The sequence below is a fragment of the Etheostoma cragini genome, chromosome 2 (assembly GCF_013103735.1).
Source record: "Etheostoma cragini isolate CJK2018 chromosome 2, CSU_Ecrag_1.0, whole genome shotgun sequence".
Taxonomy (NCBI): Eukaryota; Metazoa; Chordata; class Actinopteri; order Perciformes; family Percidae; genus Etheostoma; species Etheostoma cragini.
In genome coordinates, this window is record NC_048408.1 from 26,297,687 (window position 1) to 26,323,093 (window position 25,407).

Genomic DNA, 25,407 nt, shown 5'->3' on the forward strand with positions numbered 1-25,407 from the left:
TCATATTTTTTGAAAGACAGGTCCAATAAACAAGAAGTAGAAGGGCGGGACTTTGACTGTGCCATGTTGATGTGTGTACACAGGGAGGGGTTTTATTGTTTCAGGGAATAGTCTTTTTAAAGTATCTTAAACAGTGTCTTTTTATTATTATTATTTATTTCTTTAACTACAAATAAAAGATGAACCAGGTGAAGATTACTTCTACCTCCATGAGATCTCCATCCACCACTCGGCCAAGCCTCAACAATGACCTTCTCCGTTTCAAATTAAAATCTGGTATTGGTTAAAAAGAAATCTAGGATGCTGTTCAGGGTATTTAACATCAAGCGCAAAGTGATTTAGGCAGAATAGCTCTAACTGCACCATAAAATGAAAATGGATGGGTGCCATGTAAAATACAATAGTTAATAACACTTGTTATTGTTTGTTGAAATAATTGCCTCTGGCTATGAGATGTTAATAAAGAGGAAAGGACAGAAGCAGAATATCTCTTACTTATTCCTGAGAGAACATAAAACTGAGAGTAAATTATTTAAAGTCATTATGTCAGCCATAACCTCACACATCTTGTGCTGGCTGAAACTAGTGTTACTAGTACTTTGATTATTCATTCTGATTGTAACACATCTATTTTATATCCACTTCTGTATATATAATATTACAGTACAGTACAGTATATATGTATATTTAAGTATCTGTAAGTGGAAGTATGATAATATATACATAGGTAGGTTCTCACACAATCCTCTCTTTCTCTTCATTCTCTTCATTTCCTTTCAAACCAGAGTTGGAATATAAAGGGAAACCTCGGTTTGGTCCTGAAAACGAAAGGTTTCTCCACCCTCAGAGGATTTATAAGGATCCGTATGATGTAACATGGCAACCCATTCATCATGACTAACTGTAATAAGTGAGCGGGAGTAATTTACTGTTATGATGACATCATAATGACTGGGAACGATGGTGATTTGTTGCATCCCAAAATCCTGAAAAGGGAAGGAGAAAGCTCAGGTTGTCTTAACTTTATTATTCACGATCATATACTGTACACGATAATGCTACTGTGACTGATGTTACACTCAATAATGAAGATATACAGATTTATTTATCTAGGTTTAACTTTTTAATCAAAAACTTTTAACATTTTCTAGTTAATAGTTCATTTTCTAAGTATTTAAGAATTGATTACAGTGCCCATTCTTGCTTTTTTTTTTTAAGTAGACAATTTCGAATTATTAACCAAAATTGCTGAACATTATGTCAAAGTGGTCGTTATTACTGTGACTTCTAAAGTGTCAGGTTTAGTTCCATTATAGTATTAATAGTGTCAAGAAACATAAGCTGACGTTCAATAGCTAGCTCAGAGATTATCAGCTACTGACATTACTGATTTAGCAGGGTGGTCAACACTTTTGCAAGTATCAGTGTCACGTTCTCATTAGGGGCTGACCCCCCCCTGAAGGTCTGATCCTAGAATCATCCCTGCACTTATCCATTAGCACCAAAGAAACCCAGTGATCTACTCCATCCCTTTATTGCATTTAGAAACCACGTTAAGAAGAACAGAAAATACACTGTGGAGATGTATGTAAAACACAGCGCCCAGTCTGTTCTACGTGTAACTGTGACATTTTTCATAACTCTCCCCTGTGAGGCACCACAAGTCCTCCGACACACCGACCACTGAGACTGTGAGCACATTTGGAAAACCCCGGTCTGAAGCGAATGTTCTCGTTGACCCTTACAGAAGCTTCTGCTCAGATGCAGCACACGGTGATGAAGTGGGTGGCTGAACACGCCGAAAGGCCAGAGGGCTGGAGTATGAGTGTTGGTGGTGAAGGAGGTTGAACAATCTTGAAACAGCACTGAAGAAGGTTAAATCATGACTCACGCCACCATCTACTGTTGACCTTTAGTATAACAACATGAATGTTAGTTTAAAAAAATGGCTGAAAGGACAGAATGAAAGTTTTGAAAAAGTGGCTTTATCATTTTATTAAATTACGCACTGTTTTGTTGTTATACACAGGTACAACAAATGCTACTACGTACTGTATATATAAGTATTAGGGATGATCATCACACAAGTTTTTTTTTCTTGCTATAATATTAGAATATTCTCCCAATGCATTTCACAGAATTGGATGTCTATAGTACTTTTGAAGTTTTAACATCCAGTGAGTCTCAGAATTGATTAAAATTACAACTTTGTTACTTAGCCAATTATTATTCTGGGTCTGTTTTATTCTTTTAACAGAATTGCGTAGTGACTGCACAGCAACAATTAGGTGCTGGTCATAGCAGTGTCCTATTTAGAAGAGAGGGTGACTGAAGAGGAAAAGTGTAGACGAAATGTTGGTGCAATAAAGCCATTTGAGTGTAGTGGGTCCTCCTCTCTTCTAGCTTGGTTTTACATAATAGAGAACTACGGTCTGTAAAGCCCTTAGTGACTCAATGAGCAGTGCAGTTTCAAAGTAAACAGGGACCGGAGATGTGGCACAATAGTTCTCTGTAGTCGCCGTCCTGTTTCTCTTCCAGCAGTTCTTGTCAGTTCATTTCAGCACCTGTCTGTGGGGACGGGTCAGTGGGTGTGTGGGTGGACCTGGCGTCTGCGTGGCCTGTTTGCCAACCGCAGCTTCAACAATGTGTGACTGTGTCAACACAAATACCACTCCGCCGCTCTCTTGATCCTCCTTGCTCATCCCCCGGGGCAGGAGGAGACAGCATGGGGGCCCAGTCAGTGGACTTCTTTTCTTCTTTTACCATGTTTACCATGGGTTGGTACCTGGAGGGAGAATAAATCAGGTTAAATTTTGACATACAATTAGAGCTGTTTGTCATGGAGAGACAGGGTTGTGGCCAGCTCTGATAAATGTGTACAATGTGGGAAAGAAGAAAAAAGACTTTTTCTGTTTTATAACCTTATACATCAGTTAGACATGTTAAAATGTATTTTGAACTAAATGCTGTTTTAAAGTCTTTATAACCCTCAAATATCCTTAAACAGTGTTACATCGTAGCTACAGAGCACTATGGTTTTTAACCATTATTATGCGTTCCCCCAGCCTGCCTATGGTCCTCCCGTGGCTAGAAATGGTGATAGGTATAAACCAAGCCCTGGGTATCCTGATTTTCCTTTGAGAAAATGAAAGCTCAGATGGGCCAGTCTGGTATCTTGCCCCTTAAGATGTCATAAGGGGCAAGGTTACCTCCCCTTTCTTTGCTTTGCCAAACTTGGCCCACCCGGGGCTTTCAAACGGGCAAAGTGGCGGTTGGTCAAGGCTAAACCCACACCCTCCACCTTGACCCAGTGCCGGGGAAGAAGTCAGAGGTTCGGTGACTGTTTGAAGCTCCCACCTGCTTGCCTGGGTGTCAGCTAAACATTTTCTTTAGTTTGGAGAAGAAGCCTCCCTCTTCTTTCTGCTGCTGCTTGTCCTGTCCCTCCTCTGAGCGGGTTGACTTTGCGCCAGAATCTGAGGTGCTGCTGCTCCCTCCTGGACACAAACACACACTGCATCAGCTCAACTACCCACATCCCTGCAGTGTACAGAAACTCACTGACTATCTGTGTCTAGTCACTGAACCAAAATCTCTTATCAAGTCACTTAAACAATAACACAAAGTATTATTAGTAGTAACTTGTGGTAACTGTAGAGCTTTTTTTCCAAGAAACATCTGACTTATGTTTACATGTAACTCTTTTCATTTTTTATTTTTTTTAAATGTATCTGTTATTTTTTTGTTTGTATTATTTTGTGTGCTTTTTTTTTTAATCATTTATATCTTGAACTCTAATACTGACCTACAGAGGGCTCAACACCGTTGACCGTCCCCTGAACATCTGTCTCCTCTTCGGCATAACTCAGCAACAGAGAGCGCTGCTTACGAGTCAACTTCCTGCAGGGACAGGAAACCAGAAACACAGTTTAAATATTCAGACTGAATCAGAAACAAGGATGAGAAAAAGTCAAAGAAAAACATAATGTGAAAAAAAACATATACAATAAAAGTAGGTAAAATGCATACATATATGTGAAAAGTGAAATAGAGCTGTACAGTGTTTGAAATGAAGAGAATAGACGAAAGTAGATGACAGAATGAAGACATATGTGATCAATTTTTAGTACTGCACCATTACATAACAAAGTCCTACAAAATGTGAAAATTTAACATGACATCTTTTTAAATCTACAATGAATAAATCATGTTTTTATTACATTTTTAGTTGTTCAGTTATTGCAGTCATTATTATTAGTCATAATAATCTATTACAATTAGGCGCACTGATTAATCAGCCATGCATTTATATTAATCAATTTATTTGTTTAGTGAAATCATATCTTATACCATTTCAGTCAAATGAGATCCTGTCAGTTCACACAACCTATGCATTGAAACAGTTATTTGAATACATGTATATGTTTATGATGGCAGGGGGGCAGTCTTGGGCAGTGTTTCACATCTATGTGGGTCTTACTTTGGCACCCTGATCTTGATGTGAACGTAGTGATCTCCATAGCTGTAACTGTTCATCCTCCGAATGCCTTTCGCCTGCAGCCGGATCACCTGATCACCCTGGCAACTGGCGGGAATCTGAAGAAAAAAAAGAAAGAAATTTGCCTTTACTGAAACACTGTAAAAGGAAATGAACATGAAACATTACACATCCACAAAAAAGAAATAGGAGCGCCATTACTTCATCATCAGACTCATATTCTAGTCAGAATATGAGTCTGATACTGTTCCATTGGGCTGTGATTATGGGGCATGTTTCAACCAAAAATGCCTCAGCACTCATTCGGATAGATCTACAACTAATGAGAGCATCATAACTCAACTCAACTGTTAACACAACTCGACCACAACGAGACGAGACCGAGACAGTTGAAAAAACACATTTTAGTTGGCTGTGTATTCTGAGTAGGAACAACAGCCTCAAAATAAGTTTTGCTGCAGCTGATGCTGTATATTGTTCACAGGCTCTCGTTCATTACATACCACTATACTGATGGGTTGATGGAGGCCCTGTGCTGTGGCTGTGCCCCCCAGAATGGCCTGAGCTACAGAGATGAAAACATCTGAGTGGATGTCTACTCCATTGCGCCTGAAAACCGGGCTTTGCTGAACCTGCGCAGACACATTTCAGAGATAACACATCATACTCAAATGCATTGCAAGAAATGAATGACACCTTAAAGACTTTAACTAACAAAACTCACCCTGAACGTAATGAGGATTTCTTTTGTGCCTACTGACATGCGCACTGTCTGACCATTTTCCACTCCTGTGAGGTCACAAAAAATATAATTTGTGTTTGTCATTATGTAACATATTTCAAATTCAACAGTGGTCCAAGCAGGTATACTGCTTTGGGTCAAACTACTGCTTGTGTCAAAGTTGCATAGACTCACAATTTTTCACAAGATTAAGTATTCTGAGATATATTGAGAATCTGTACATTGAATGAATTTGTTCCTAGGGTGGTTGGGTGAAACCTACCAGCAGGTACTGGTACAGTGACTGTCTGCCTCTTCTTGGTCTGCCCTGAACCTCGGCACAGTGCGCAGTGTGTGTTTATGATCGCTCCCTTCCCACCACAGCGTCGACAGGCGGTGCGCATCATGAAAGGACCTGTGTTGATTGACTCCTGCAGGGGGCAACGCAGACAGTAATGTGATGCATAGTGGCTGACTAATAGATCAGTGTGATGAAATCTTGAGAGGAAACTAATCGAACAATTAAAAGCCCAAATAGCTTTAAGATAGTGAAGGGACCCTGATAAAAACTGCTGAAACTCACCATGCCAGTGCCGTTACAATAGTGACACTGAGACACTTTGGTGCCCGGCTCATTGCCCCTTCCATCACACCTCGGACAGGCGTCATCGATGTTCACACTGAGCTCCTTATTCGCACCCTTTGCTGCCTCTGTAAACGTAAGCTCCATCACAAACTGTGGAAAGACCGAACAAAATTGACAATCTTCTTAACATTTAATTTATGTTTTACTAATTGTTTACTTTAATAAAGATAAAGTGAAATAGCAAGATAAAAACTTACATGTAGAATAATGGTTTAATGTAAAAAAAAATCTAAACATTTTGCTGCTACAGTGATGGGAGTTCTGACCTCGGGCCTTTGTTCAAACATGTTGTTGATGCCTCCAAAGCTCATTCCTCCAGTGAACTCTCCAAAGATCTTCCTGAAGAGCTCCTCTGGGTCTATATTGGTCCCCCCGGCCCTGTAGTACTGCTGCTGGCCAGCTGCCCCAGAACGGCTTGCGTTGAAGCCTGCCGCTCCGTATGTGTCGTACTGCTTCCTCTTCACCTCGTCACTCAGCACCTTCACACAAAAACCAACGACATGATATTGTTTGTTTATTACACAAGTTTGAATAACATAATTTGAGTATGCCCCTCATCATGAATTACTAATTCTCCTGCACTTTTACATAACTGGAGTGGTAACTAAATTATTTCTGACACTTGTGTAATTTGTTTTGTACCTCGTAGGCTTCAGCCAGCTTGGCAAACTTCTCTTTGGCCTCTGGGACATCTGGGTTGGTGTCCGGGTGGTACTTCTTTGCCAACTGGAGAGAGACAAAAATTAGAAGGAAACATGAGGGCAAAGAATGAGAAACCAGTATTGTATAGGTCATTCTTAAAGCTTTAGAGCGTAACTTTTTAATATTAACAAACGTCAAGTTACATTCAAGCCATTTCCAAAATGAGTTGTTACAAAACTAATTAAAGGTGCAGTAGACTTAGCCAAAATATTTGAATAGCACAACTTTTCAGTCCCTTCCTCCTTTCTGCTAAAGCCCAAACGGTCACCTACACCCCTCCCCCACAAGGGAGAATGAATGTGTGTGCATGAGCAGTGATTGACAGGCAGTTAGACACCCCCCGGCCCTGTTTGGTGCATCTAAACAGGGAGCGGTACATTTTTGAAATTCTCACTACAGGCTGTAGGTGACAGAGGAGCCAGATTTATTTTTTATTTTGTTTTTAATTACCTGCTTTATGTAGTTCTACTCAAACATAAGGTCAGTTTCAGCAAATATGAGAAAGCGAAAGTTAGTTTTATGAGTCTTACCTACTGCACCTTTAACACTATCAGCTTCACACAACTCTCTCTGTATTTCTCAGTATGGCTGTGTTCAGAAGATTGTGTTGTCCGGTGACTTACCAGAAGTTTGAGTGAGGTTAATTACCTCTTCTCTAGAGTCCACCGTGTTTTTTTAAACCTCTGTGTCCTTCTTGCATAGTAGCAACTACATGTTGGAGGGGTGGGGGCGTGTGCGCCATAAGGGAAGGCTGTATCATGTGGACGTGCCGACAGTGTTGTTGTCATTACTTAGAATTCCTCATGGGGTAGACAAACTACGCACTATAGCTTTAAGGTATCCAAAAAACCAAACATTGTGTAAAACAACAGTGTGGCACAGCAAAGCGTTTCTCTTACCTGGTAGTAAGCCTTCTTGATGTCCTTCTGTGTCGCAGTGCGGGAGACACCCAAGACTTCATAGAAGTCTGGCTTGTTTGCCAACCTGCTGTTGGTATGAAAAGAGTGGCCGGCAATGCCATGGGGACATCTCGAGCCTGCAGACAAAAGTATCCAAAAGTGAATGTTTAATAGATGGTACTACTGTACATTCAGATACTTCATAATGTGCAGTTTTTTGGGCACAGTCCCAAGAGGCTAGCTGTTTATCATCAGCAAGGTTTCACCAATTTGTTTTGCATTTTGAGTATCAGAACATCATTTATGAAATGCCCAGAACATGTCAGCAAGAAAAAAAACATGGCATCAAATCTCCCGATTGTACTCCTGTCAGCACACACAATTACGTATAATACAGGTAATAATAAAGTAGGAATAGATTAATTAAAATGAGCTCCACCTTCACCAGCTGCAACATTAAAATGATGTGCACATCCATACATCGATAACCAGTCATACCAGTGAGTCGAACCAGTGAGTTCTTTCACTGTTGATAATTTAGTACTTTTGTTTGATACCATTACCTTTTGTACTTCTGCCAATGTAAGGGTTTAAACGCAGAACCTTTACTTGAGTAAAACTGTAGTATTTCTACTTTTACTTAAGAGATCTGAATACTTCTTCCAGCGCTAACCAGAAGATGCTGACACAAAGTGCCGTAGGGCCGTAAGATATGGTCAGTGTGGAAATACTGTTGCTGATGTAATCATACTGGTACACAGAGAGCAGTTACATCATGTATGCTAACTAGCCTTAGAGGACTATGGTAGCCTTGCTGACTGCACACTTTCTAATGTTGCCTATGACAAAGCATGGAAAACGGGGTTTTGTATATTTAGACAAACTGTTGAAGTTGCAAATAGAGACAGAGGGTTGCTGCTATAAGAAACTCTGTTGACGTTATGCTAGCAGTTAGCTATCTCACCTGTCAGTACTCTCAATGTCACGACATGTCCATGTGTCCAGGAGCTCCGGCTGACCGCTATCCGTCCCCGGTGTGTCTGCGGTACCGTCGCTGAACAACCTCCAGCATGCCTGGCGGAGAGAGTCAGAAAACGACCGCTACCGTGTCCAGTAGAAACTGATATCGATAACCAGCGTGTAGTCAGCCGTGCAGCGGAGAACGCCATCTTCGCGTCACTACCGGTGTCAGCGCATCTGCGGTCTGCGCATGTGCGGGTTATAAAAATTGCCCATAACCAAAACAAAACTAGTTAACGGACACAGCTGCACTTTTCGATGTTGTGCTACTTCACACCCGCATTACACTACATGTACTAAAGTATTTTAAAATCCTCTTGGATCAGCCAGAAAAGGTATTGTCACAAAATTGAAAACATTGCTACTATCCTGAGCTCATGCAAAGTTGAATTTTTAGTTAACCTACATCGAGATATGGTGCATTGTATCTCCCCCTCAGAAGAAGTAATTTTGATACTTAAAGTCAACTTATCTTTTTTAATTTGCATACTTTACAAACACGGTTTACATTGTTTGAACAATTCGGCTTCATAGGCTAATATATAAATAAAAAAAAAAGATATAAATTTTCTTTACAAACATTATAACCTTACTTGATAATTAAGAACTTTATAATAAGAACTTCAATACGTAAAGCTTACACATAATTGTATATATACATTTCTTATTATTAATAATTTGTATAGACTCAACCAAATCACGAAATTCAATTCTGAAGTGAGTAAAAGCTGGCCAAATTTAGAAACTTTCGCTTTATTCTATGGTGCGTGTAGTAGAAATATATCGCAAGTATATGTGATGTTAACTTCTTATTTATCTATTTTTTTTAAGTTAACATTATACTCTTGAGAGTAGAATAAAAATATCTTTGGCACCCTTACATTGAGGTCAAAGGTCATCCGAAACAGCATACAATTGGACATTTTTCTCTTGAACATGCTGTATTTGTGAGTCAGTTGCACCCTGAGATCGACTTTGGTTGCCTTTCTTCTTATGAAATGTGTTTGGGAAATAATTTTTTTGTTTTCATAAATTGCAGTTATGCTGCTGCCATGAGAATAAAACCCCTACCTCATGCATCAAACAGACAGTAGATGGCGTCACAGAACTGTGAATTGGCGGACACTTCATTTTATTACATTTTGAATAAACTGAACTGAATCGTTTTCTGAAACTGACGTATTTAGTGCTTATAGATCACTTCTTTTAGAGGCACAGCAGCAGTCATACTCTTATCCATCCAAACGATAAAGAAAACTGAAAACTGTTGTACTTGTGTGTTGTTTAAAGGTCACTGAAAGGGTTATGGGACAAGAATGCTGTTCCTCTGCATCAGTTAGGTGTAAATACCAGGTCAGACAAGTATTCTAGAGCTTCATGTTTGAAAACATCTTCATAAAATAACAGAATGGAAGTTTTTCTTTCCACAAAAATGTAATATCCTTAGTCATAACGTTTTTTAGTTCATGCTCAGAAGTCTAGAGTAAAATGTTTTAGGCTTCACTGAATAGACAATAAGTAACACATAGACATAGACATAACACATTTGCATAACACAACCAAATAGGCAAAATAAAGTCTTCAATCAATTTTTAAGCAATACAACACAGGGACCCAAATGTGTTTTGAGTCCCAGACTGTCGTGGTCATGAATGTCATGCTAAAGTCAAACCCAAACTATTTCCATCACATTTACTTAGCAACACCAAGCAAAGAGACACTGTCTATTGACATGACAGGAGGAGGCTATGAAAGATGAAGGCCGATCAGAAAGATCAAAACTTTCATGTCTTGAGTTATGTCAGGTTTTTTTAGGCAGCGAACGTGTTGAATGGGTGTCAGTGTGTGTGACCTGATGAAAGAGAAGCTCACGCTCCCTTTCAGTTACCCCTCCTTTCTCCCTGCTATCTTTCACTCATTCCCCGCCGTTTCCAAGGCGATCTGCAAAACAGAATCCCAGCTGTGTGTGTCTGTGTGGAATGCGTTACCAGAGGAGGCTGACATTTGCCACTCAGTCATGTAAACATCTCTCTCAAAGCAACGATTTTAATCTCAATAGAGATGCTCTGACTTCCAACATCTGAGTGCCAACACAAACTGCTTAATATCCAGAAACTTAATGATGTCTGTGCACGTAAATGTTGACAGGACACACGACTTTTGGGTTTATGGTCATATATATTTAGGTATTTGAGTCATAACGTGTGAATGAATTGTTTGAGTCACTTCTTATTCTTCAGTCATTCTTCGCTTTTTAATCTCTCCTTCTATGGAGATGGAGGGTCTCAGGTCAAGTCATCCAACCAGTGGGAGGTGGGGCAGAAGTGTCAATCTTCACTAAACTACTCATTCTCCTTCCCCTCCAGCTCGACACACTCACACACAAAAACACACAAAAACACACACAAAAAAGCCCCTCTTGTTGTCATAAAGTTCCATGTTCAAGCAACAGTGATCGTTGCAAGTCTGTGGTTGTAATTAGTGTTTTGGGGTTATGAACGATGGCAATCAAGCTCCATATATCAGCCTCGCTGTCAGGAACCAGCACGGCTACTTCATACCTCTGGCTTAAACACATACACACACACACACAAGGTGGAAGACTACTGCATGAGCCACACATGCCAAAATCTGATGCCAGCAGTGCTTATCACGACTACTGTACAGTTATATCACACCAGGTCCTCTAAGAATTCTCGATTCTGAGGTGTAATTAACTTTTAGTAACCGTACAGTATTAACGCACACATATGACATAAGTGTTTGTTTGTCAATTTGAAGTTATCACCAGTATTAAACTCTAAAGACAGCAACAGAGAGGTTTAGCAGAAGAGCTTTGAGCTGAGGTTATGTGTGTAAGCAATGAGATTAATGATTAAATTACTATCCCGCACTCACACTGCATTACTGTGCACCTGAATGTTTTGGGGTTGGTGAGCATGTAACCATCCTGTAAATTCCCTTCATGTTTGCATGTTTCCCCTCTCTCTCATCCTCATCACTTCCTACTTCCACCTTTGCTGTGGCATATCAACAAAGACAACATGTTAAAAGAATGTCAATCAGCCATGACCTTGTTTCCCCATCTATCTGCAGCAGAAGCAGAATCTCAGACAAACACGATCCGGAAAGAAGGGAAATGCTTCACACGTGTGACTGTTCTGTATTTTATTTCTAATTTGAATTGTATTTTAGTAGACCCCCCCATTTTGTTGTGTTTTTACATGTCATTCCAGTGCATTTCTTCAAATTATATAAAGCACTTTGAATTGCCTCTTTGTTTGAAAGCTTCCATACAAATAAGCAGTGCCACCAAATGTCTCTTGTACCAGTAATATACTGCACACACTTGTGTTTTGTGAATTGCATTAGGCGCTTACAGTGTAAAGAAAATATGAAAATAATGTTGATGAGAGGTGTGAGACTGAATCTAAACTGTATGTAAGTCTAGGTGAAAAAACATAGTTTAGGTGATAAGCATCTGTGGGTTTGTCACTACGCGTTAGTCTTTTTAAACATGAATTAGAGCAGCTGTGAGATTTGGTAGCCAGTGAAGTCAGTCACTTTGTCTAAAAGGTCTTCTTCCTCCTAATCTTGTTAGCATCAAACTTGCAACGTTTAAGCCGACAGATGCAAGCAAGATAAATACTCAACAGACTTCTAAATAATTTCTTTTTTCCTTATCACTTTATCTCACTCGTTGACTACATTGTTTCTTTCCTTCTGTCTCATTACGTAATTTCTGTGAGCTGACACGTTGAATGTTAACGCTTGTTAACGCTTGGATGAGATATTGCATCCTCCCAACTGCATGTAGGTGGTCCCCGCCTTTATTAAATAACTCATCGGTTAATATGAGTCAAGTCTCCCTCTGGGAGTACTTGGATTACACTGCTCTGTTCCAGCCCTCTGTCTTTCCCTTTATCACATCATTTTCATCTGGCTGCCTGAGCCAAGCAGAAAATGTCAATCAACTAGTAATGATCTCATGTGTTGAATCATAACATCAGATTGCAGGGCTTGTGGAACCCAAGCATGTGAAAGCAAACACGCTGTGAGATATTGGGGCTTATGTACATGGCTCCGGGTTAATGTTTTGTCGCCAGTCAATATGGTTGCTATGAATGATGGAGTTGTTCCAATTCCTGAACAACAGCAAACGATGGGGTTGCAGGACAATGGCTGTTGGGTCAGTTTGGACTGCTTTTGCTGAAGCCTTGGGACAAAAAAGTCTCCCGTCTATTAACAATGAAATTACAGGGTACTCCTGTAATTTCTTTTAAATGAGTTTTTTAAAACCGAACAACAGCCATTGTAATACCCTTGACAAGAAGTATCCATCCTCTGTAGGTCAGTCAATATACTTCCTGTTCAGTCAAACTTTGATTGAATTCAAAGAACTATATTTGAAATTCTAAATTTAAGGATCGTAAGATTTAAAATGTTTCAGGGGGCTGAGCTTTAACAAAATGTTATACATTTCACTCAGTGTGAATATACAGTACTTTAGCCTCAATGAACAGCTGGAACAAGCTGACACAGAAACCGTGTGATGCCATCACACTGTGTGGAATAACAACCCCAAGGTAGCTAAAGGGAGAACAAAAAAAAATTAAGTTAAAGAGCAACTGGAGGATTGGGTCAATACCTGGTCAATACGTCCAGGTGATAGAATGAGATTTTGACTGCACACTGGTCTGCACCAAGCTGTGTGTGCATCCCTAGAGTTAGAAATTGTTGCAATTTAAAATGAACAAATTAAAGATCTTTGTTGCATGTCTTGACCACAGATCAAAACTTGTTGTCTTGAGGCTGCAAAGTGTGTAAAAGGTCCCGCCCTGGTTAACTTGGCAGCTTTCCACTACACTTTGAGCTGTTATACCATTCATTTATCTGAACGGAGGGTGTGATGAACTCTGGGATAACAGCACCACCACCTTACTGTGTGGAAAACAGTGAATACACGCTGGCATCTTTTGTGGCATGCATTTCACATCAAATCAGTGTGTGGATGTCTGATTTTCACACATGCTTTGAACAGGTTCTTTCTACAGCATGCTCACTTTAATTTCCATTGTTAATGTTGAACAAACTGCAAGTAGTTACTTTGTTCATCACTTACTTACTGAGAGAAAATAGATCCTACAACCAGTGTGGCTTCCCGTCTGCTCCTTCTTCAGCATACTCCCTGAATGCAGCCGAGAGAAAGGCAGCCTTTGTGTGGTTATATTAAGTCACTAATCTGCAGAGTCAACAGGCAGAGGGTTTCTCTGCCCCTGTGGTTCTGTGGCAGCGGCCCTGTTTGGGTGATGGCTGCCATGGGGCTGCTTGTAAATGTCTTTGTGGTTACCTTTAATTCTCTTCTTCCCGAGCTCTGTGTGTGTGTGTGTGTGTGTGTGTGTGTGTATGTGTGTGTGTTTGTGTGTGTGTGTGTAACTGATGCATATCTGGTGCTTCAAAAGAGAGAGTCTCTCCAGTGGTAGGATTTTGGGTTTTCGGCCCACAGCAAATAATTGCCACCAACATACTTAGGCACTATTGCTTTTTCACTGAACACAGCTGCAGCCAAATAAAGGAATCTGATGAGAGCGGTGTGACTGAACCAAACAGCAAAGTTGCTGGTTGGAAAACCCCAAAAAAGTTGGCTCAAAGAAGCTGTAAAACTTCGGAGAACAGAGGAGAACTGCAGAACCTGATACATTAGTCTTATAATATACGGTTAAAATATATATATATATAAAATTATATTATATTCAAATTATATTACACATTTTTATGTCATAGCCACTTAAACATATTTGCCATAGCATAGAAATGAAGTATTTTTTTAAATATTGGCACTTCACATCAAAAACTGTCATTGACTGTTTTCCTATTGATCGTACATTATGTAATTTTCTGCCACTATGGGTCTATCAAAACAATGAATGTTAACCCAGAGTTTTGATGACAGCATAAAGTGGCATAATGGGACTTGTAGTTTTTTGTTTTTTAACACAATTGCCAATTCAAATATACAGATTCACGGATGGGTTTATCTATCACAGGTTTATCCACTTTGCGTGTTGCCCATTTGAAGTTTATTCGTGTCACTCTGATAAAACAGCTGCAGTTTCCCCCACAAAATAACGTTTTTTTGAATTCGATTTGTATTGGCTAACGTTAGTTGACCAGTTAGCAAGCAAGCAAGCTAACATTAGCCACTCAGCTATCACAAGATAGTTCAGTCAATCGATATTGAATGGATCAATTATTAAGGTCTCTGCTGTATAACACTGTTGTAAGTGGCATGTAATCGATGACAAAATGATGCTGTATGGCATAAAGCAAGCTTTACTACAGTTACTGAGTATTATTCAGTGACATTGTATAATTTACATACTATTGAACGTATCATCTGGGTTTCCGTGTTTTGACGGAAGTTAGAGGAACCAGATGGGTCGAAGTTTTTTGACGCCACGCAACCAAATGAAGCGTTCCGTAAATAACTTTATTTTTGGGGGGGGTTGAACCTTGAACATTGTTGATGTTCAACATTTGGGATGTAAGTAGACATCTCAACAAAACATATACCATAGCCATAGTTGTTTTAGCCATTTCAACTGTTACATATTGTACCTTTAAGAAGTTTTGTAGATATGAATGAATCAAGCTATTAAAAATATCATTTTTTTACCTTTACATAAAAATAGACTATGAATGAAACCTTTGTGATGGTTTCATGGAAAATCATTGTCTTTCTGCTGAAAAAATCTGTCCCAACTCTCCTCTCCCTTGTTTCTGTTTTTATCCCTCTATCACTCCACCAAACTTTATCCCTCTCTCAATCTCAGCCCCAAAGTGCTGTGACGTCTTGCGGTTGATTGTTCAAAGCATTTGCCAGTTGGGCTTCCACTTTGAGGAGAATTCTTGTGGTCAGCCACATGGTGGTTTCCACAGGGAAAACATTTTCATATTAACTGATAAAAAGCTCTCAATAAGTGGAACACACTGTATGTTTTGTATATTTTGTGTACGTGTGTTGCCTGTCAGTGTATTTCATGCATTAAAGAGATGCATGGCATGTGAAACCATGTGCAGATCTGGAAGAGGCCACCCACTCAGAGACTGTGGACTTGGCCGTTCCCAGGACTCTTACCCAGGCCAAACTTATCCCCGCCAATTTGGGAGGCTACCTCCTGATTATGGGAACATGCTGTACCTGCACTAATGAACACTAATGTGCTTTTTCAAGCTATTTTCATAAGGACTCTCAAATGGTAATAAGTTGTGGACTTCATGAAATGCTTTTAAAATGATATGTTCAAAAATCATGTTGGCACCACCCTGCTTCATATTCATCATCTACTGCAACACAGTGGCTCCACAGAGCTCTGCTGGGGTTAGTGTTCCTCTCCTCTTTTCCTTACTGAGGTTTCTACACACAGATACTAGTTAAAGCCACAGTGCATAGTTTTTCTCATCCCCTTTAGGAACTATGAGTAATGACAACAAAACTTTCATTCTCATGATGCAGCTTTTGGTGATCACGCACCACCTTGGCCCCTCCTCCATGCCACCGCTTCAGAAGAGGTAATTATCTTGTAATGTTGTCCTCTTTTCCTCCAAAGAAGAACGCTGCTTTTTCCTTTCTCAGCGGTGACTTACAACGCATCACTCGAGCTGCTGGGCGCAAGTGTCGCCGGAATACACTATTTTGTAAACATACTGAGAAATACAGGGAGAGTTTGGGCTGATTTAGCTTTGTAACAACTCATTTGGCAATGGCTTAAATGAAACAGACATTTATTAATATGAAATGGTTGCGCGCTATAGCTTTAAGTTTTGAAAAGGAATGGGGTTTTGGGTTAAAATCAGTACATTTGTTATGTTACTTCACTACTTGTCTATAACCTCGACGTTCCACTTCTGGGATTGCTCAATTGCCGAAAGAAATTCCGCCGTATGCACGACTTTTTGCAAATGTCCGTTTCCTTCCATTTTCTTTGTGTTGCCGTTCTAAACTCCGGTGGATTTATGAGGACTATGGATAACTGTTCCTCAGATCTCTGCAGGGTGAACCCAGACAGCTAGCTAGACTGTCTGTCCAATCTGAGTTTTCTCTTCGCCCATGACAATTGTGATTGGTTTAAAGAAATTCCAATAAACCAGAGCACATTTTTTTCCCATCCCAGAATTGTATGTGGACTAGCCAGACCCTCCTCCGCAGCACTGTGGAGGAAGGTCTGTCAAAGCAAGACTACTTCACTACAAAACAACAACTACAATAAATACAAAAAGTACTGTGTAATGTCTGGTGTGGACGCGGAAGCATTCTGGTTGTTAACAGTGTTCTACATGAATCTTCACTTTTGGCTTATCCTCTTGCTTCTGAGCCACTCCAGCCATTAGTGTTATCTCAGGGTCAACTACAACCACCCTCTCTAATTTGTAAAAGTGTGTTTGTGCATGTGAGACCCCTCCCATACTTCTGACCATCCATTTCCCAGGAAGTCTCTATCTGCCCCATCAGCTAACAAAGAGTCCGGCTGGTTGTTCACACCAAAGGCCCTGCTGCACCCTGGGGCTTTGTGGTGCATTATCAACCCACTGCGGTCCAGCCCGTCGTTATACTGGCCACCCCCCCCTACCCTCCTTTCCCCTCAGGTGACAATTGAACCATGCAGAGCAGTGAGAGCAGCCTCTGGCTGCAGATCAACGGCCTCCTCCTTGTTGAGGAAAAGGTTACTCAGGTCATGTCAGATTTGTTTTACTTAATGACAAAGAACAGAGCAAACAACTGTACAGAAAGGTTCAAAACATGAAGACGGATTGCAACAAGATGCAAGGTTAAGGAATGCAAGTTGCCTTTGTCTTTGTCTCCTCTTCTCTTTCTTTTTGTCTTTCCCCCTCCATCATCCAGCAGGGACCACCAAAGCTCCTTTTTATCTTTGGGAAAGGTATCTGACTTGGACACCGAATCGAGCGAGGCACCGTCAGCGAGGGATGACAGATGTGTGGTGAGGGGAGTAAGGTGGGAGGGCGAACACGGTTGAAAACACAAGACTTGGCAGGATGTTACTTTCTCTGGGCTGTTTTGTCAACAGGTGAAGATGTAATTGCACACTTGACTTGTGTTGTTCTTGATGAAGTCCTTTCAACGCTCCCCAGCCACTGTGAAGAACGGAAATTTAAAGAAATGAGAAAAGGAGGCTGTCAAGCCGGCCGATTGTGTGTTGATGTGACAACACTTTCCCCTGTCAGTTTGAATTGTTTTTTTTGACACAGTTCAACCAAAGTCATACCCATAATTCCTCCTGTTTGACCAAGTGTGAACATGAGAATGAGAGATCGACCTCCTGTTTCCAGTTTTTGAAATCAGAGCAACGGAGCATTCAAGTCCTTTTTTTTAACAAACCAGAAATCAGAAGTCTGTCAAAGGAAGTCTTTAGTTAGACATTTTCCCAGAGAATTTCTCTTAATATAGATTCATCAGTTCGACACAACACAATCATTAGATGCTTTAAATGGGGGCTTTTTTCCCCCTTTCACTCAAACAACGAGCAAGTAAGTAAACGTGAGAATGAAGACTTTGTAACTTTTTTTGTCCGCGACATTGCAACAGGCTTAAAACTAGGAATGTACCGAATACTGAATCCACTGGTTAAGATTTACTCCCGTTCTCAGTCCAGTAACACAGTACACATATTATTGAAATAAACACGGCTGGTTAACATAAGTTTTTAGCTGTGACTGTCCTTCCTTTGCCGTAACTGCAGTTGCTTCATTTTGGGCTGTGGATTCCTTCATGCACAAGTTGTATTCTTTCGGATGTTTCATACGCAAATATTTTAACAGCGGCGATGTTGTTTTATTTGGGATCCTCGCCACCACAAGATAAATCGGCATTGCAAATCGAATATGTAGCTGAACTTGAATCACTTTCTTTTGACTGAAAGTACTGCCAGACATCACGTTTTCTGCTCACGAATTCCATTTTCACTTTCTAACTGCCTAATGCATTGAGTGGTCCACCTACGTAAACATCTCTCCGTGATCAACGGCGGCCAGCGTAGCGTGTGTAGTGCAAGCGTAGGGTTCGGTTTGGTGGAAAAAATTCTAAGGTTTGGCAGACACAGAAACCCTGTCAAAAAGCCAAATATTCAGCCGAAACCGAAGCCAATGACATTGAAATACAATCTTGTAAAGGTGATATGATGAAGGTGTTAGCAAACAATTGCACATTTACACATCCAGCTGGCATTAGCCATCATTCCCTCTGTCCACCCGACAAAACGCAACTCCAATATTCCCACTGCTTTTAGCTCTGTTTTGGTCTCCCTTGACTCCTAAGGGAAAAGTCTGGCTCTTGAGCTGCTAAATGCTCCAAAATGTTCATTATCTCTGTCGCTAAGTTGTCTGTTGCTGTTCAGGGTACAGGACAGTGGGTATATCAAAGATTTTCACTGAAAACAGTAAGCAAACTTACAGTATGAGAGTGGTGAGACTGAACCAAAACAACACAACATGTGAGTTGTAAAATCCAAATGAATGTAATCACAGATGTTAAAGGTCTTTGTAGAGCTGAGGGGATAATAGGTCTATGCAACTATTATTTTAAAATTGTTCACTATAAATTGTGTTTATTATTAATGATATTATGACACAGTAAGAACCTTTTACCCTTTTAAAGGTCAAATAAAGTGGTGATTTTCCTCATAATTTTTCTGGCTTTTGAAGCCAATGGACACAGGTCAGTGCCAACATGCAGGTGAACTATCGAGCCCCTGGTCTAAACCAGCTTACCAGAGGAATGAAGTAGAACTGTTCCCCTAACGTAAAGAAAAATAGCCTTAATAAATTCATATAGTCAGGGCACCCCTAAAATGGCAACAGATGTTTGAGGAAGAAGAGATGAAGTGGAGATGAGAGAGGAATTATGGGGAAGATAAAAAGATAAAGAGACGTTTTTAAAGAAAAAGGGGGAAGACACGAATGAATGTTTAGGATGAGAACGATAACATCACAGACGAGTGATGTTAAAGACTACAAAGAGGATTATGATCATCTACTACCAATTGGCCAGTATGTAAACCTTAAGACAACGTGAGTTTCAATTTCAACTTCAGTTAAAGGAACACATGTCACACACTGTATGATCTAAGAGAACTGTAAATCCTTCCATTTTTTTACCAACAGACACCAAAAAAGGCTGATTTCCTGAGCTAAAAGTGGTGAATTGTGGATCAAATTTCTATCCAACAGCAGTGGTTACTTCAGATAAATTACGTATGCATTCATACTACACATGTGCTTACATTAGAGGTCAAAGGAAGTCTGCCCGTATCACCCGGCTCCTGCAGTCACTCACTTTGGTGATCCTGATGGATGTGCCACTGGTTGCCCTACTGCTGACAGCTGGAATAAAAACTCCTGTCAGTTAATGTTTTACCTCTGCACATGTGGCCAACCGGCCACCATCATGTGCAGAGTAAGAAGAAGAATGGAGAGTTGAGTACAGAGTACAGGAGGTCAACATAATGTAATGGACAGGCTACTTCCTGAATTGGCACAGGATTTAAAACGTGAGGTTCCGTTTCGTCCAACGTGGGTGTAGTTCCTGGGGATTCTTGGCTGAAATGCAATTAATCAAATGTTTGGTTTGGATGCTCTGCTGTCCTGTCAGTGGTCACACTGTCCACTGTTACACAGTCAAACATCTGCAATATCTAAAAACCTCTGATTACTGTTTTGCTTTTATTAAGTTTTGACCGGCTGCCTTAGAGCTACATTGATAAAAACTAATGATCAACATTTAAGAACCACGGTTGGATGTCTTTTAATTTCTTTGTCGGGTGTTGGTGAGTAAAACAAATCTAGCAGGCCCTGGCTTATTTTACCAGTATTTGGCTGGTGGCTGGTGCTAATTTTCAAACTCTTCTCCTTTTTTTCTCTTTCTCCGAACCACTCTCTTCACTGTACCTCTCTTCTCCTGCCCTTCTCGCTCTCTTTCTCTCTCTCTCTCTCTCTCCCTCTCTCTCTCCACCCTGCAGGCATGAACACACTTTATGACTGTTCTTCAGAAGTCTTCTGGCCTTAATCCTCCCTGAGCTTAGGAGGCATTTTGCTCCTCACTTCCCTGCTGTTTGATCCCACATATTGTGCTCCTCTGGTCGGCAGGAGAGAAAAGGGCAGGGCCGGGGTGAGAGAGAAAGGTGGAGAAAGAAAGTGATGCAGAACAGAGGGGACAAAGAACAAAGAAGACTGTGACTCTGCCAATATGAAAACAAGAAATAAATTCACCATTGCCAAGATGGATATCTTTTGTTTTTGAAGTCAGGGATGATTTGACTCAAATCCCTGGATTGAAGTTTTGATGTTGTTATTATGTATCGTGATGAGAGAGGGATGAAGAACAGAAGGAGAGGAGGAGGAGGCATGTATGTTATGAATTCCTGTTGGGGAGGACAGCCATATCAAAGCCAGTGGGCAAATGTGATTTGTGATGAAACCTGCAAAATATTCATAAAGAATGATATCTCCACATGAGAGAGGCAGCACTTTGATCTCAGTTAGGAGTGGCTGACAAGATGTTACAAATCAAAGAGGAGGGAAAAGAGGGAGGCGGAAAGATTTCATATTATTTCTCCGAATGTTTTGAGGTTTTTGTCTGAATCACGTCTGAAATTCTCTGGCAATCGCCTCATCATGTCAGGACAGAAATGTGAAAATTGGATCCGGGAGAAGAGGATAGAGTCATGATGGAAACCACTCACAAGTAGAAAATAACAGTGTTGTTCACGGGGTATGGACATGGTAGTATGATTGGTGATTTTTCTTTCTTTGTCAAGAAAAAGACAATACTGAACCCCCTTGTGTGAGAGCATCTTGAAGGAATCCGGATCCCTGTGGAAGGCAGGCTGGCACCTGACGGCTGGACAAAGCCAAAGCCAAAAGGTTGGGAGTCAAAGGTCCGGAGCACAGGCCTGATGTGGAAGCAGAAGAAAAACCAGTGAATCACCTTTGATCATTTTGTCTCTTTCTTATTGACTATCTAGCTCCTTGGGAGGCTGAGGAGCAGCTGTTTTTGGGGGGGGAAGCTGATTGATGCATTCAGTTGCATGTTTTCCTTCTCTTTGCCAGTTGGCTCTCTTTTCATTTTACAACTTGTTATGTCTCATTTTTAGTGAGAATAACAGTCTACAGCTATGCTAGCAGGTCTGTGAGGCTGCACTCAGACCTGAATGCTAATGCCAGCATGCTAAAACGCTCACAGTTATAATGCTACCATAGTACTACTACTACAGAGTTCATCGTGTAAGGCTAAAACCATGTAGATATTCCATGCCAAATACCCAAGGAATAAAAATCAAAGAAATAATTTAAATTTGTCACTATACTAATAAACCACAGCTAAAAAATTCCCCAAATGACTTTTTAGGAAAGTATTTAGCATGTTAAAAATGGAACTTTTTGACTCATTATTAAAGATTAACATCTTCTAGACAGAGTGCATGTTGGATTGGCTCAAAATAAACTACAGTGTCCCATATTCTTGATAATGTATGAACATGTCACTCAGTGCAGCGATGTGGCTCACTAATGTTTTTGGACAAAAAAAGGAGCTCTTTGTGTAGGTTTTGACTACGCAGACAATTATTGGTACTGTAGGATAAGTTGCTTGTTGGTTTTGGACTGTTCTGACTATGTCTTCATAATAAGAATAATATACTGTATGTCTTGTGCTTTAAATAGCCAAACCTTGGGATGGAAACATAAACAAGATATGCCTTTGGGGGCCCTTTTCTCCAGAAGCGACCACTAGGTCCAACCTTTCTTGTAAAAAGCCAGAGCTTCCAAACATCAATTTTTCTATTCTGAGACGAGTTGTGTATTTATTTAACAGAATGAACACAAAAGTGTTGCTTACATTGTGTCACTAACTGCTGAAAAGTAACATTAATGCTCCAAACACACAGTCTTTGAAAGCAACACGTGGTTCTACCAGTGTAGTAACATTGCTTTGCGTTCCACATTCAGAGAATTGAAAAGGACGGTTTATGGGTAATAAAGAGGGAATTCATTGTGGTCTCCGATGGATCACTGCATGGCTTTCTCTCTGAAGTACGTGCCCTTTCATGCAGACTTGAATGAAGCACATTTACTGGCTTTGGTCCAGTTCGGGTTATTTATTTCCTTTATGTTGGTGGCATGTCTTCCACAGTCAACAAAACCCGAGCTGCTGTAGCTGTGGAACATCTTCCTCTTCATTTTGTACTGCTTTAAGCAGTTCTTAAAACTGATATGTGTTTTTTACCTGAATGAAATCACATTGGTGTCTTGGCTTCCTTTGAAGGTCCAAATCTTGATCTAAGTGGACTTACGAGGTTAAATAAAATGATTAACTTGCCTGTTAATGGTAGCGAATCAATCTTTCAGACAGCAGAATGGTTTTAAACTCCCTCTGCGGGTTCATTCACTGGAACATGTGCCTGGTGTCTTAATGTCCATTCAATGATAAAGCCAGATTTACTGTCAGTTCAGTGGCCCCCATCTCCCCCTTGCTCTATAATAACCACTACTCCATGAGCCCCATTTTCCCACTTTCCGTCTATTTATGTCTCCATCTCTTTTATAGCTCTTTATGAGCTCAATTCACATGTAAAAAAAGCAGCACTACCATGCTGATCAACACACACATTCACATTTGAACACCAAATTAAGAGGACAGTAACATCTCTGGATGTGTTTAATGTTTTACACAAAGTTTTTTTTTTTAATCAACTAAATGCAGAACTTAGATATGAAAAGCCTATTGTAAAGACCAACCATAACAGTAGCCAGTTTTTGATTATTGGGGGGGTTGTAACCCCACCATCCCCCCGTAACATGTGTTGGGTGAGTTTTAGAGAGTTGGTTGGAATTGAATAACTATTACCATGAGACAATAACAACTCTGGCCAAGCTGAAATGCTCACAAAGACAATACTAACACGCAGATATTTGGTAGGTGGGCCATGATGTTCGCCAGGCTTAGATATTTTTAGTTTAGTTTGCTGACATTCGCTAATTATCAATAGACAAAGTCCTGAAGGGAATGTCATTAGTTTTGCACATATTCAGTCACATACCAAAGTATTGGACAAATTACAATTGTGTCCTGATGGCGGTCAAAGTTATTACAGTGCATCCCAAGCAGGACTTGAATGTCTAAACCAAATGTTGTGGTATTCCATATCTAATAGTTATTAAGACATTTCACTAGAAGAAAAGTCAGGAAATCACTAACATCATTAGGATTCACATTCTGGAATCAGTCTACATATACAGTACACCACAAAGGTTGTTTATTCCTGCGCTCTAATACAACCCAAAGGACCATTTTAAAAATTAGTTCCGCTAGCAGTGACATGAAAATAGGATCGCAGCAGCGAAGTTTGGAAAATGGTCGCAGTTTGGAGATTAGGCACTCTTGTAGCCAGTTTATGCTTTTGCGTTGCATTAACACCGTGGGTACGTACGTAGATACATAAGCTGGATCCTACGCCGTAGCCTGATGTGCACCTTTAAAAAAATTTAACTACACATCCTGGTGAAGCAGGCCGCAACAACTGTGATTGGTCCGCTTGGCCGTGGCTTGGTAGCGTTGCATTTCCCCCCCCCCCCCCGACTCATTTCCAGGTTCTTCTTCTCCATGAACAACATGAAATCAAGGAGAGGGTTAACTCTTCCTGCTACAGAATCTCAACCATGCTCATTCTAAATGACAAAACACAACTACAACACACATTAGTTCACCATAATCTCCAAAAGAACTACTTCCATGTACCTGTTCTGGAGGTTCCACAAGTGCCCCCTCGTTTAGAGGAAGTCTCCAGCTAATCCTGCCTTGCTCTGACCAAATGGGCGCTTTAAAGAGATACATATATTCTAGAAAGACACAGGCACTAATACAAAAGTATAAACTGCAGTCCACTTATGTAAGCTATTGCAAACGCTCTGCATAGAGCCTTTGTAGAAGCATAAATCCCACTTTATACTTAGTCAATTTACGTTCTATTGTCTCATCATAATACTACAACCATTAGAGGGTGCTGCCACTATTAACGTCAATAGGGGTCGTAATTGCTGCTTGAACAAAAGGTACGGGGTCGTTTTTGGGTGGTGGACAGTCTCTCTGGAAACCACAAGCATCTGTCCAAAAATGCCTCACAACCAAAGCACGTAACTACTGAAGTCATTTTAAAGGCTTCTTGTTTGTGTTTAAAAAATCCGTCCAAACACCAGCTAATGTGTTTCCAGTGCAACTTGAGCAAACCACTCTTTTTGGGCTACTATTGTTTAAACTTCCTGTCAACTTTGTGTCTCCCACTCACCATAATTCCCAAGATTATCATTTCTATCATCTCTTGAGCCTCACTGGGTTCATAAACTGACCTCATTCCTGAATGCAAACTCCAGCTAATCCTCTTGTTAGAGCAGCAAATGGATTTCATAAATCTGGTCCTATTTTGGGAGATTCCTCCCTTTGATTTTACTTGAGAATGTAAGTGAATTATTTAACTAGAAAAGGGTTTTCTCATAATTTCATTCTTTTTCTTCCTGTGATAAATAAGCAAACGTTAAAAGAAGTCCAACGTTTGATTTTTTTAAATATAATTTAGATTGGAAATATCAAATCTCTACAAAAAAACAGTTTTTTATTTTTACATATTTACTTTGTCCTTCTTCTGCATTATTTCAAAGCACATAAAAGCATAAGGAATAGTTGACTATGCCAGGGAAAATGCATTTTTTTCTAAGTACCTGTAGAAAATATGTGATAGTTCAATAAGTACATGCATAAATGTACATGAAATAGATTAGGAGAGCTGTAGGTTCTAAAATATACAGTAATATTCATCCACAAAAAGGATCTAAGTATCATCTTTGCTGTGGATGCTCC

At 40.2% G+C, this 25,407-nt stretch overlaps 1 protein-coding gene across 1 annotated transcript; it reads right to left on the reverse strand.

Moving 5' to 3' along the window:
• Positions 1-1,518: 1,518 nt before the first annotated feature.
• On the reverse strand, positions 1,519-8,670 carry LOC117960935 (dnaJ homolog subfamily A member 3, mitochondrial-like). The gene is made up of 12 exons (XM_034899253.1): positions 8,428-8,670; positions 7,464-7,600; positions 6,505-6,588; positions 6,129-6,341; positions 5,800-5,952; positions 5,500-5,647; positions 5,220-5,284; positions 4,999-5,127; positions 4,478-4,593; positions 3,803-3,897; positions 3,358-3,494; positions 1,519-2,785 (listed from the first exon to the last, which is right to left on the reverse strand). Exons 1-11 carry the CDS (start codon positions 8,630-8,632, stop codon positions 3,373-3,375), a joined length of 1,467 nt encoding a protein of 488 aa, XP_034755144.1. The 5' UTR covers positions 8,633-8,670; the 3' UTR covers positions 1,519-2,785; positions 3,358-3,372.
• Between the last annotated feature and the right edge of the window lie 16,737 nt (positions 8,671-25,407).